This window comes from Oncorhynchus nerka, linkage group LG4, assembly GCF_034236695.1.
Source record: "Oncorhynchus nerka isolate Pitt River linkage group LG4, Oner_Uvic_2.0, whole genome shotgun sequence".
Lineage (NCBI taxonomy): Eukaryota > Metazoa > Chordata > Actinopteri > Salmoniformes > Salmonidae > Oncorhynchus > Oncorhynchus nerka.
The window spans coordinates 40401410-40415731 of NC_088399.1; the positions used below are offsets into that span (position 1 = coordinate 40401410).

The 14322-nt window shown below is 42.8% G+C and overlaps 1 protein-coding gene across 1 annotated transcript; it reads right to left on the reverse strand.

The window, feature by feature from the left end:
- Positions 1-1634: 1634 nt before the first annotated feature.
- On the reverse strand, positions 1635-14007 carry LOC115124346 (smoothelin-like). Its single transcript, XM_029653763.2, has 8 exons — positions 13450-14007; positions 9126-9289; positions 8951-9026; positions 8655-8780; positions 8424-8478; positions 8174-8294; positions 2396-2547; positions 1635-2123 (listed from the first exon to the last, which is right to left on the reverse strand). The coding sequence occupies exons 2-8, from the start codon at positions 9267-9269 to the stop codon at positions 1976-1978; spliced, it is 822 nt and encodes a 273-aa protein (XP_029509623.1). The 5' UTR covers positions 9270-9289; positions 13450-14007; the 3' UTR covers positions 1635-1975.
- Positions 14008-14322: the final 315 nt, after the last annotated feature.

The window sequence follows — 14322 nt, forward strand, 5'->3', positions numbered from 1 at the left end:
TGCCTCAGAGGAGGCAAGAGCCTGATTAAAGGAACATTCCACTCAAACTTTAGGTATTAGTTTCATTAGTATCACAGTACGATGCTTTTAGCACTTTCTGTATTTTGAAAGTTCTATATCTAGAATATTGATTGCTGATAACCAAAACAATGTGGGACTGTATCAATACTGGACTAATGAAACAAATACCAAGAGTGATATTTTCCTATAAAGATCCAATGCAGTCGTTTTTACTTCAATATCAAATAATTGAAGTACCTTACTGTAATAGTTTTCAATAACAATTGTTTAAAAAAAAGAAGTTTAAACAGCTTCTTTGCAAAGAGCAATTTGTCAAGCAAGAATTTTGCTAGGACTGTCTGGTAGTGATCTGAGTGTCACCAGGCAGGCCAAAACAGGCTGAAATTTCAGTCCGCCTTTTAAAACAGCTCATGCACTAATAGAGAATTATAATAATTTTCACAATTTCACAGTATTATTCAAACCTCAGAGTGTGCAAATATACATAAAACACAGGAACATCTAGATTGACTTCACTGGGCCTTTAAGCTTTACTGAATAACTGGGCCTTCTGGGAGGATATGTAAACACATTATTATAGGACGACTTGTTGGGAGAATGATGATTTGCAACAGACAGTGCATTTCAGTATCACAAAATCAAAATACAGCCAGACTGGCCTGCTACAGTCCCTTTCTAGACCTTATAAACTGTCAAGGGTACACCCACAACTGATCCAAATGGAATAAAACAGTCAAATCACAGGGCGTTGTGCCATTATTCAAATTACATTTTTACTGCAGTTTACAGCTTAGAGTAGACTTTTGTACTCACCATAATACAAGTATTCATTGCATTGTGGCATTCTAGGCTACACTAGTTACTTTTATTGTCCCTCAACAAGATCATCAGGGGAGCTTTTGAGCTGCATGTGTCATGTCTTCACTGTTCTTTCATACACAATGACACACCTGGCCTCTTCACTGCCAATCAGCTATTCCTCCTTGTTCTTGTGGATTTATATTGAAAATGTATGCAGCTTTGAATATTTGTCTAGTTAACCTATTGCAGATCAGGACAAACGATCCACCTAACACTATTGTCACTATGAATGGTAGATAGAGGGCAGGATATACAGTTCGACTTGGAGACTATATTAACCTGTGGTATAGTTAGCTGGCGGAAAAGTACCAAACCACCTTGCTAGAGGAGGTGCATGCAAGCAGAAGAGTAAATGACCCTCCCCCGTGCCCAATAAAAAAAACACACAACTCTCCCCAAAACAAAACCCTCCCCTATTTTGCACCCCCCAACCCATTCACAATGAAAATAAAGATATTGCAACTCTGTGTTTATATAGTATGATTCTAGTCTGTTCCTGAGCACATGGTGTTCCCGAGTAGTTTAGAATTAATCAGTCTTACTGTGAGCCACAGCCTTAGAATAGACTTCAGTGATATTTGCCATTTTTTGACAGTTACCAAACACGGTAATGATTGGGCAACAATCAGGCTTTCAGGCTGAAAATGGTATGGGTTCCCCATAATAGAAATGTGGTAGGTTAGGCCTACTCTAAAATGTGATCAGAACAAAATAAATGTTCACAAATCAAATCATTCACATTATATTTGACCTCATGCACAGTATCTTTAATCCATACATAGCCTACACACAAAAAGGCATGATAGTCAGGGCACAGCACCTCAGCACCCCAAAAAGCCATTCACAGATTCCCTATGGCTCTGACTGAGATTAATGTAGATGTGTAATCTTAGTGGAATGTACAGATCCTAAGTGCCAGCTGTCTTCTGAAAACATACACAGTAAGCTCACACAAAACAATAAAAGAAGACAGAAATAATCCAAATCCCAGCTATGTGTTTACAAGCTGCTGCAGCAAATTGCAAACTTTTATATCCCCTCCCCATGGCACGTGGACGCAACATGTATTTAAGTATACTGTGAAACAGTGTATTTAGAGTTTCTTTTTAGTTTTAACTAGGCCTTTCTCCACCAGGCATCGGTAGAACTCCTGGATGTATGTGTACACACACTTCCAGTCAGGCTCACGCATCCGCAGCAAGTCTTCAACGTCCAGCAGAGGGGGGCAATCTGCCAGCCTCCTGCAGCCAAGAGAGAGAAGAGAAGAGGAGAGAGACACAGGCCTGAGCAATCACAATCCGTATGTCCCCAGGCAGGATCTACTGGCAGCTGAGTTAGAGGACACTACAGGGGAGTTCTTTTCAAAAGCGTTTTTGCCAAGTATAATCTATCCCTGCACAGCCCTTGGGGCCTTCATGTGCATAAAGTAGGAGAAGGCGCATTTTGTCAGAGTAGGTTTCTGTGGCTATGTGTGTGTTTCAATGTTTGTTTAGAACAGAAATAGGGAACTTACTCTGCAGTGCTGAAGGCCAGCTCAAAGTTGTCCTTGCGTGCGTTGGGGTTGAGGATGGAGTACTCAAATGCATCTGGGAAGAACCTGTGCACCAGCGCACAGAACGCTATGCCATCACTCCAACTGGAGGAGAAGTTGTGGATTTCCACCCCCTGCATGGAATAAGGGAGGAAGGGACAGGGAAAGAGAAAAACAAAGAGAGCAGGGAGAGTGGATTTACAAAGATAATTATATAGTGAAGTAAGGTTGGTATGCTGGGGACACAACAGAACCTTCATGTAGACATAAGATGGAGAGTGTACATATTCCCTGCCGTTCTGGGTGGCATCCTGCTTATGCACAACATTTGCATATCCTCCGGTGAGAACCTGCCTGAACTTGTTGAGTGCTCAACACATTTCCCCCTGGTGCACCTTGCCTTTTGTTGTTTCCTTACTGATAATAACTTTGTACATGTGTGCGTTCATGCAACAACCACACACACACCATTTGCCATTAGACATAACTGTCTGGAACTGGAGTTGTTGACATCTTTTGTATGACTAGCAACAGTTAGTGAGCATATGCTCCTTTACAAGTGGTCCCTAGAGACGGATTAGTACATCAGCTGCACTAAGGCTTACTCCAGTGACTATCATGACGGAAAACAACGGCCAACACAGAGTCCCCGTCCCAGCAGGGCCCGATGAGTCCGACACATCTGGATGACTATGTGTTGATTTTCTCTCCACATCAAGGGCTCCCGAGTGGCACGGTGGTCTAAGGCACTGCCTCTCAGTGCTAGAGGTGTCACTACAGACCCTGGTTTGATTCCAGACTTGTTTTTTAAACAACTAATTGACCTACGTTGGTTCAATTATTTGAATTCCATTTCATTAGTTTTTTTCCTGTAAGCTCAATGTGCAGTCTCTCTAGAGACAAATCAGATCATGCCCGGACTGTGAAACATAGTAGGGAGTTGTAGTTTCCAACAGGCCAATATTCTAGATTGTTTAGTGCATAAACCGTTTTATGCACTAACGTTGTATGGGAACGTTGTAGGAACATTTCTCTGTATCAGTTGTCAGTACAACGCCTGATGGAACCAAAGAAACGTTCTCCCCAAAAAAGTAACATGCCTTGTTACTGTTGCTGAGCCAATCAAGGCCCTGATTACTTTTTGGGGGAGAACGTTTCTTTGGTTCCATCACGTGTTGTCCTGACAACTAATACAAAGAAATGTTCTTGCAATATTCCCTTGAAATGTGTCTAGAACATTATTATCTTATATTCTGAGAACATGGCAACCATGTTCTGTCTATGTTTGATGTGACGTTGATGGAATATTCTCGTAACGCTATACACATGTTCTTGCAAGGTCCCATAAAAGGCATATAGAACATTAACATTGTATATTCTGAGAACATTGTAAACAAGTTCTCGATAACGTCTACTTGACATTAAGGGGATGTTCTCCTAACGGCAATGACAAAACATGCTAAAAAGGATCTCAGACGGTTTTTTACTAACATAGATAGAATGTTCCCCTAACTAACGGAAAACTGGACACTCAAACATTAGGGGAACATGACTGGTAACATTGCAAACATGTTCTCTCCCCCTAGAATTGTTAGCTGGGCAAATCCTTCCAACGCAGAGGAACTCTTTTTCACAGCCCTTACCTATACCTAACCAGCTCCATTGTTGGTTGAGTTAATCATGTACAGCCCCCCAGAACTCTGTGGGAACTTTACATTTAATTACAATGTGCCTGTAATTGGGGGCAGCTGTATAATATTCCCTGCTCTTCTAAGTGCTACCTCACTCACCTGTTTCTGTGCATGAGTAGTTTTGTCCCATGGAATAAATGTTGTGGATCTTAATGTTTTTCCTCATAATCCTGGACTATCGGACCACCATTTTATTACGTTTGCAATTGCAACAAATAATCTGCTCAGACCCCAACCAAGGAACATCAAAAGTCGTGCTATAAATTCACAGACAACACAAAGATTCCTTGATGCCCTTCCAGACTCCCTCTGCCTACCCAAGGACGCCAGAGGACAAAAATCCGTTAACCACCTAACTGAGTATCTCAATTTAACCTTGCGCAATACCCTAGATGCAGTTGCACCCCTAAAAACTAAAAAAATTTCTCATAAGAAACTAGCTCCCTGGTACACAGAAAATACCCGAGCTCTGAAGCAAGCTTCCAGAAAATTGGAACGGAAATGGCGCCACACCAAACTGGAAGTCTTCCGACTAGCTTGGAAGGACGGTACCGTGCAGTACCGAAGAGCCCTTACTGCTGCTCGATCATCCTATTTTTCTAACTTAATTGAGGAAAATAAGAACAATCCGAAATTCCTTTTTGATACTGTCGCAAAGCTAACTAAAAAGCAGCATTCCCCAAGAGAGGATGACTTTCACTTTAGCAGTGATAAATTCATGAACTTCTTTGAGGAAAAGATTATGATTATTAGAAAGCAAATTACGGACTCCTCTTTAAACCTGCGTATTCCTCCAAACCTCAGTTGTCCTGAGTCTGCACAACTCTGCCAGGACCTAGGATCAAGAGAGACGCTCAAGTCTTTTAGTACTATATCTCTTGACACAATGATGAAAATAATCATGGCCTCTAAACCTTCAAGCTGCATACTGGACCCTATTCCAACTAAACTACTGAAAGAGCTGCTTCCTGTGCTTGGCCCTCCTATGTTGAACATAATAAACGGCTCTCTATCCACTGGATGTGTACCAAACTCACTAAAAGTGGCAGTAATAAAGCCTCTCTTGAAAAAGCCAAACCTTGACCCAGAAAATATAAAAAACTATCGGCCTATATCGAATCTTCCATTCCTCTCAAAAATTTTAGAGAAGGCTGTTGCGCAGCAACTCACTGCCTTCCTGAAGACAAACAATGTATACGAAATGCTTCAGTCTGGTTTTAGACCCCATCATAGCACTGAGACGGCACTTGTGAAGGTGGTAAATGACATTTTAATGGCAACGGACCGAGGCTCTGCATCTGTCCTCGTGCTCCTAGACCTTAGTGCTGCTTTTGATACCATCGATCACCACATTCTTTTGGAGAGATTGGAAACCCAAAATGGTCTACACGGACATGTTCTGGCCTGGTTTAGATCTTATCTGTCGGAAAGATATCAGTTTGTCTCTGTGAATGGTTTGTCCTCTGACAAATCAACTGTAAATTTCGGTGTTCCTCAAGGTTCTGTTTTAGGACCACTATTGTTTTCACTATATATTTTACCTCTTGGGGATGTTATTCGAAAACATAATGTAAACTTTCACTGCTATGCGGATGACACACAGCTGTACATTTCAATGAAACATGGTGAAGCCCCAAAATTGCCCTCGCTAGAAGCATGTGTTTCAGACATAAGGAAGTGGATGGCTGCAAACTTTCTACTATTAAACTCGGACAAAACAGAGATGCTTGTTCTAGGTCCCAAGAAACAAAGAGATCTTCTGTTGAATCTGACAATTAATCTTAATGGTTGTACAGTCGTCTCAAATAAAACTGTGAAGGACCTCTGCGTTACTCTGGACCCTGATCTCTCTTTTGAAGAACATATCAAGACCATTTCGAGGACAGCTTTTTTCCATCTACGTAACATTGCAAAAATCAGAAACTTTCTGTCCAAAAATGATGCAGAAAAATTAATCCATGCTTTTGTCACTTCTAGGTTAGACTACTGCAATGCTCTATTTTCCGGCTACCCGGATAAAGCACTAAATAAACTTCAGTTAGTGCTGAATACGGCTGCTAGAATCCTGACTAGAACCAAAAAATTTGATCATATTACTCCAGTGCTAGCCTCTCTACACTGGCTTCCTGTCAAAGCAAGGGCTGATTTCAAGGTTTTACTGCTAACCTACAAAGCATTACATGGGCTTGCTCCTACCTATCTCTCTGATTTGGTCCTGCCGTACATACCTACACGTACGCTACGGTCACAAGACGCAGGCCTCCTAATTGTCCCTAGAATTTCTAAGCAAACAGCTGGAGGCAGGGCTTTCTCCTATAGAGCTCCATTTTTATGGAACGGTCTGCCTACCCATGTCAGAGACGCAAACTCAGTCTCAACCTTTAAGTCTTTACTGAAGACTCATCTCTTCAGTGGGTCATATGATTGAGTGTAGTCTGGCCCAGGAGTGGGAAGGTGAACGAAAGGCTCTGGAGCAACGAACCGCCCTTGCTGTCTCTGCCTGGCCGATTCCCCTCTTTCCACTGGGATTCTCTGCCTCTACCCTGTTACGGGGCTGAGTCACTGGCTTACTGGGGCTCTCTCATGCTGTCCCTGGGGGGTGCGTCACCTGGGTGGGTTGATTCACTGTTGTGGTCGGCCTGTCTGGGTTGGCGCCCCCCTTGGGTTGTGCCGTGGCGGAGATCTTTGTGGGCTATACTCGGCCTTGTCTCAGGATGGTAAGTTGGTGGTTGAAGATATCCCTCTAGTGGTGTGGGGGCTGTGCTTTGGCAAAGTGGGTGGGGTTATATCCTTCCTGTTTGGCCCTGTCCGGGGTGTCCTCGGATGGGGCCACAGTGTCTCCTGACCCCTCCTGTCTCAGCCTCCAGTATTTATGCTGCATTAGTTTATGTGTCGGGGGGCTAGGGTCAGTTTGTTATATCTGGAGTACTTCTTCTGTCCTATTCGGTGTCCTGTGTGAATCTAAGTGTGCGTTCTCTAATTCTCTCCTTCTCTCTTTCTTTCTCTCTCTCGGAGGACCTGAGCCCTAGGACCATGCCCCAGGACTACCTGACATGATGACTCCTTGCTGTCCCCAGTCCACCTGGCCATGCTGCTGCTCCAGTTTCAACTGGCCTGGGCCCTAGGACCATGTCCCAGGACTACCTGACATGATGACTCCTTGCTGTCCCCAGTCCACCTGGCCATGCTGCTGCTCCAGTTTCAACTGTTCTGCCTTACTATTATTCAACCATGCTGGTCATTTATGAACATTTGAACATCTTGGCCACGTTCTGTTATAATCTCCACCCGGCACAGCCAGAAGAGGACTGGCCACCCCACATATGCTCTCTCTAATTCTCTCTTTCTTTCTCTCTCTCTCGGAGGACCTGAGCCCTAGGACCGTGCCCCAGGACTACCTGACATGATGACTCCTTGCTGTCCCCAGTCCACCTGACTGTGCTGCTGCTCCAGTTTCAACTGTTCTGCCTTATTATTATTCGACCATGCTGGTCATTTATGAACATTTGAACATCTTGGTCATGTTCTGTTATAATCTCTACCCGGCACAGCCAGAAGAGGACTGGCCACCCCACATAGCCTGGTTCCTCTCTAGGTTTCTTCCTAGGTTTTGGCCTTTCTAGGGAGTTTTTCCTAGCCACCGTGCTTTTACACCTGCATTGTTTGCTGTTTGGGGTTTTAGGCTGGGTTTCTGTACAGCACTTTGAGATATCAGCTGATGTACGAAGGGCTATATAAATAAATTTGATTTGATTTGATTTGATATGTTGTTGCATATCCTTCGGTCAGAACCTGCCCAAACTTCTTGAATGCAGCAACATATTTCCCACCGGCGCACCTTGCCTTTTCTTGTTTCCTTACCGATAATAACTCCGTACACGTGTGCGTTCATGCAACAAAACCACACACACAGACTTACTCACAGTATTCAACATCATTTGCCATTAAACATCATAACTGGAACTGGAGTTGTTGACGTCTTTCCTAACTAAGATTGAGGCCAGCTTTTGTTTGACTAGCAACATTTAGTGAACGTACACTCCTTTACAGAGAGACCTCCGATGCTTACCTCATATGGTTCGGTTTTGGCCCTGCACCAATCCAGTAACATCTGCTTGACATTTTTCATGTTGGATGCTGCAGCGACAGGGGAAGACTGATGGGCTGTTGCGATAGCTGGGTTGGCCATGCTAGGGAGAGAGGATAAACACGTTATTTAACACATTCTTAGTGCCACCATGCTGAACAGACGTAGACATGCAGAATTTGATCAATCACACGTGAAGCATGGTTGACTGTTAGCTCAATGACTCACTCACCTGCTAGTTGTCTTAGACAAGGAGCTGGTGGTTGACGCAGGAAATTGGCTGTGCACTGTAGAGAAACAGAAGGGGATAGCAAGAAAGAGGCAGGGAGTGATTTTGAGTAGGGGAAAAGTTAATCTCTCACAATTCCACTTTGATTTGAAAGCTTGAAGCTTGAAGTGTGTGTGTGTATGTGGCATGCATGTGTGTGTGTGTGATGTGTCCTGGTGAGGATATGATACTCACTGTGGGATTTAGGCTGGTGATTGCTGGTCTGGCCCCTGTTCATTCCCATTCGTCCTGTGCCTGCTTTACTCAAAGCCTGCTGTCTCAGGTCATCTTGCCGTGACCCCCGCTCTTTCTCTCGCTTCTCTTTAGAGAGGAGAGATGTAGAGGGAGAAATAGCATTGTAGTATAGAAGAAGGACAGCGAGTAGACATGATACATTATTGTCAGTAGTTATAGGTACTAGAGGAGCTGTGAGTGAGAAACAAAAGATGTGATCCTGTCAAATTTCACATTGAAGTTCTCTCTGACCTTACCTCTCTTCTTCTTGAGCAGGTCCCTCAATGCAGCGCGGATCATTCGCCTTTCATCAAAATCCACAGCCTTATCCAACTGTCAGAGGTAAACACACGTAAAAACCAATAGATGAGAAGGCCAAAATCAACCCAACTACTGCACGTCTATGTGAAGTACGCACCACGAGTGCCCCACCAGTTTATTCAGCACTTCTTCATCCTCAATAGCAGCTAGCTGCTGACTGGTCAGTGTGCCTGACGACGTGTCGCTGGGGGTCGTCTCGGAGGCCTCGTTGGCAGACGCAGCCCCCACTGCTCCCTCATCAGGTCCCGCCTCCATGTCCAGTATACTGTATGGGGCTGATAAAGGAGGTGGATAATGGAGATAATAAGGGGGCTCCAATGGCAAGAACTCCTACACAAATATCTAAAGAGCCAGAGCGAATAACATTGTTAGTTTGATTATCATCCATCATTGATGGATCCATGGAAAGCAGTTGCATAGTTGGCAGACGTACATGGGCCTACATAAAACATAGGATCATCCATCTCTCTTTTCCCATGTGGCAAGACACGTGGTCAGAGGAGGAGGACAAAGTATAATCATTTGGTGGGGGCTTATATTGGTCCTCTTTCACACATGCACAATTGTGTATTAATACACCTGTGAATTGGAAATATCCCAGAGAGACCCTCAGAGTGGGGTCAGAACCTGGGTCTGCCATTATCAATGGTGACCCTGGAGCAATTAGATGCCTTGCTCTATGGAACATCACCAGATGTGCAACCTTTTGGTTACTGGCCCAACACTCGTACCGCTAGGCTACCTGCCACTCTGTTAGTGTGACACGTGTGGGTGTGTGTGTTTACAGTATTTGTGTGCTAGAGAGGAAAAAGATGTGTAGGTGTGTGGAGAGGAGAGGGATAGTTCTATCTATAGTAGCCATTATCAGTACATACTGTACCATCATTCATAAAATATAGTTTAGAATTACCTCTATAAAACTAACAGGGTGAGGCAGCATTGGCATTTTAAGTTTCAACTCCCAGTGAAGTGCAGAGAGCAGAATTGTCATAATGTAAATGCGTAACACCATCTGTTCAACAATCTGAACATAAACACACAGTCTAAACCCGTTATTTTACCAGGTACGTTGACTCAGAACACGTTCTCATTTACAGCAACGACCTGGGGAATAGTTACAGGGGAGAGGAGGGGGATGAATGAGCCAATTGTAAACTGGGGATTATTAGGTGACCGTGATGGTTCGAGGGCCAGATTGGGAATTTAGCCAGGACACCTGGGTTAACACCCCTACCTACTCTTACGATAAGTTCCATGGAATCTTTAATGACCTCAGAGTCAGGACACCCGTTTAACGTCCCATCCGAAAGACGGCACCCTACACAGGACAGTGTCCCCAATCACGGCCATGGGGCATTGGGATATTTTTCTGACCAGAGAAAAGAGTGCCTCCTACTGGCCCGCCAACACCACTTCCAGCAGAATCTGGTCTCTCATCCAGGGACTGACCAGGACCAACCCTGCTTAGCTTCAGAAGCAAGCCAGCAGTGGTATGCAGGGTGGTATGCTGCTGGCCAGGACCAACCCTGCTTAGCGTCAGAAGCAAGCCAGCAGTGGTATGCAGGGTGGTATGCTGCTGGGAACTGGATGCTGCTGACATAAACCATGCTGCTCTCGAGAACTGTTTGATTTAACTCTGAAGTGCCCTTCTTATTCTCTCAGCAACCGGCCTAGAGCAGCACACAAACAGTATAAAACAAATATAGTAATAATATGTACAAATATAGTAATTGGCTTCGCTCATTTAAACATCGATCATCCATGAAATTTGAACAAGTACATAGAATGAGAAAAATAGATGGATAAATCACAGACGCACAGACTGACATAAACATCCAAAAAGTAACTACACATACAGTACACAAAGCATAACGTCAAATCATATAGAGGAAGATAAACCCACTGGGCACACCACGTTATTTCAACATGGATAATTGGGTCATATTTGGTTGAGAGGTTGATCAATGAGATAACAACCTATATTCACCCACTCAAAAGAGACAGCCAAAAGTTAGTTGTATTCCCAATGTGTTATCATTATGCCTTAAACCATCTTAAAGCACAACCAAATTCCAATGGTAAAGCAATGTTTGATGTTTGGTTAAGTTTTCGCTGTGCTTTCAAGCAAGTTCAAATGGGAATAAAATGTCAGATATGTTGTTTATCACTGTGCTCCATCTAACAGCAGAACCAAATGACATGGTGCAAGTGGTCAAGAACATTTGAGATACTGCACAGATTATAACAGCAATTGTGAATTTCTCCATACTGCCCTACCAAGCAAAAAGGCATTAACTGCTCATTTGGTCGAAAATGAGTTGTAATGTTCCTACATTAAATACATGCGTAATCATGTGGACATGTATCCGTCCTCTGTTGTATGGGGGTCATGTTAGCAGTAACTGCATAAAGGTACTGTGAAACCAAGGTATATAAAAGCCATTTTTCTCAGTTCCCCTCTATGAGCAGTTACTGCCTTTTTGATTCGTAGGGCATCATAGACCTGCGATGACCTATGCATGCTGTCTTGAACATGCCTGCTTTATATGATTACATAAGAAGATTTATAGTTACAGTAACCTCAAAATGTGACCATGGATGTGTTACTCATTTAAGGTTCAATGTTTCATTTGTTTGTAGTTTGCCTTAACCTCAGGCCTTTCACTGTATTAAAAAAAGTAATATTGAATTTGGTTGTCAACGCAACCAAATATCAACGTTTTATGGAGATTCATCTTCTGCTTGGATAGTTCCATCTATAGCACTGACTTAGTTTGGCTTTAATTCCAGTTTGTCTACAAATTAATAATTGATATGTTAGATTCAGGTCTCCATCTCAACCACACATCTAAGCCCTTTCCTGCAGTCAATGACCAAAATCACCCTCTTTGGCCTCATGGGTGGAATGTAATTCATATTCTTCATCATTTTATAATGAATAAATATATATTAACAATGAATATCTGGTGTTTCTATGTCAAACAGTTTAGTTATATTTCAGTCTTCTGTGATGTAGTATATAAAGTGTAATATTGAGATGCAAACTCAACATTGAATACATTTGAACTCTACATCTGACATAGTAAACGTGTCTTCTTTTCATAAGCCCGTAACCATGTGTGAGGTGTATACTTTTGTTTCCAAATACATTTGTTGAAGACCCTGATTTAGCCCACTGCAGTAAAAAGTATCGGACTAAATCAAATCAAAGTTTAAATCCACATTAAATGCTACTATGTATATAGGCCTAAATAGCATCATTGATGATCTATGAGTGGTAAAGTATGGTCACATTTCATTTGCTCTGTTAACCCTGCCCTTTGGAATGACTTAAAATAGCAACAATTAATCTATTTAATTCTTAAGCAGAGGTTTCACAACAATCATTCTCCTCATAGAACATTGGCAATAATCCGTGTTAAACATCATGCTAAGCAGGGCTGAGTTTGGTTAAAACCCTGGACGGGAGACTAAATGGTACTATAGCTGTAGATATATACATTCTCCAGTAGGTGCTTCTCAGCCTGTAGTTTTTTTATGATAGTGGATTTAACGTTGAAGATCTGACATTGATGTAAAAGGTACAAATTCAACATATTTTTTGCAAAACGTAACCACCTGCAACCACAGGGCTCTCCAGAGGTTGGTGCGGTCTACCCAACGCATCACTGGGGGCAAACTACCTGTCCTCCAGGATACCTACAGCACCTGATGTCACAGGAAGGCCAAAAAGATCATCAATGACAACAACCACCGAAGCCACTGCCTGTTCACCAGTACAGGTGCATCAAAGCTTTGACTGAGGGACAGGAGAACAGCTTCTATCTCAAGGTCATCAGACAACTTTTAAGCAGCCATCACTAGGCGGCTTCCACCTAGGTTACGTAACCCTGCACCTTAGAGGCCGCTGCCCCATATATATAGACTTGAAATCACTGGTCATAATGGAACACTAGTCACTTTAATAATGTTTACATATTTTCATTTACTGTCTATGCCACTCTGACATTGCTCATCCTAATATGTATATATTCCTTAATTCCATTATTTTACTTTTAGGTTGTGTGTATTGTTGTGAATTGTTAGATATTACTGCACTGTTGGAGCTAGAAACACAAGCATTTCGCTACACCCGCAATAACATCTGCTAAACATGTGTGTGACAAATACATTTGATTTGATTTTGATTTGATTACAAGGTTTTTCTATGTTGACATTTGGTTACCATGACATAATCCTGTGGTTGAAATTTCACCCTTAAAACAACCATTGCATTTAAAAGTTTTTAAAATCCATATATTTTTTCACAATATGTTGACAAATGACATGGAAACAATGTTGATTCAACCAGTTTGTGCCCAGTGGGAAGGCTGTTATAGGAATTGAGACTAGAAGAGACAGAATGGGAGTTAGAGTGAAAGTGTTACAGACCTACCTGTTCACTGGGTTCTGTCGGTGTCTTTAGGGGACACAGCAGCAGCTGTTTGCGGCAGGTGATGAAGACTTGCGTTTCCCCTCGATGTTCAGTACCCCTGTCCCGCTCTCTCCTCTTCCTCAGACTTGCACAAGGGAGTGCTGAGCCCTAACACCACACCCCCTGCCTCAGCGTTGGACCAGAATGGATGTTTTGGGGGGGGAGGAGAGGGGTACTGGTGAAAATAACTACTCAGGGCAAGGAGGAGGGAGGGAGGAGAACAGACTGAATCGTGGGACTGTCTGTCCTCCCTTCTCTTACTACTTCCTTCAAAGCTCTTCTCCTCAATTGACTCTTATGTCATGTAAAACTTTATGAGGCTTAACTAGATAGATTACCATGTCTTTGTAATGACACTGTTTTGACACAAAGCTGTTTATCAACTCAGGGGAGTGAGTGAAGTGTTGTTTAGAGAGCCCTATATACAAATGATGTGAGAGTAAGCGAAAGGGTGAAATGCTGAGCAGAAGGGGGAGCAACAACACTACCTTATTCAGGCAAAAAGCCAAGGAGTTGTTCAGCGACATCACTCTGTTTGCAGAGCCAAGACATCCCTGTATGGGAAGAAAGAACACACACATATTTGGCAGAGAATTTAGATAGAAAAAATAATCTACTCTCATTATGTTATTTTCATACAACAAGGTTGACTGGGGGATTTTGAGGTCAAACATATCAGTAACCAGGGAAATGGCCCCACCATGTATGTGGTAAACTGAATAAAATTCCTACAGTATTGTATACCGGTAGTCTGGCTATTTATTTTACGACAGTGTGTTTGGGCTGTTTGTTCAACTGTACTTTGTGTGTTTGCTTAATGTGTCTAGACATGCC

Bases quoted from the DNA above. Each gene is read 5' to 3' on its own strand.
- LOC115124346 (XM_029653763.2), bottom strand. From the start codon at position 9,269: ATGGAGGCGGGACCTGATGAGGGAGCAGTGGGGGCTGCGTCTGCCAAC. The intron at 9,027-9,125 runs GTGGGGCACTCG...TACCTCTGACAG, and splicing joins AAGAAGTGCTGAATAAACTG to TTGGATAAGGCTGTGGATTT. The intron at 2,124-2,395 runs GTAAGTTCCCTA...TCTTGGCTGCAG, and splicing joins CTGGCCTTCAGCACTGCAGA to GAGGCTGGCAGATTGCCCCC.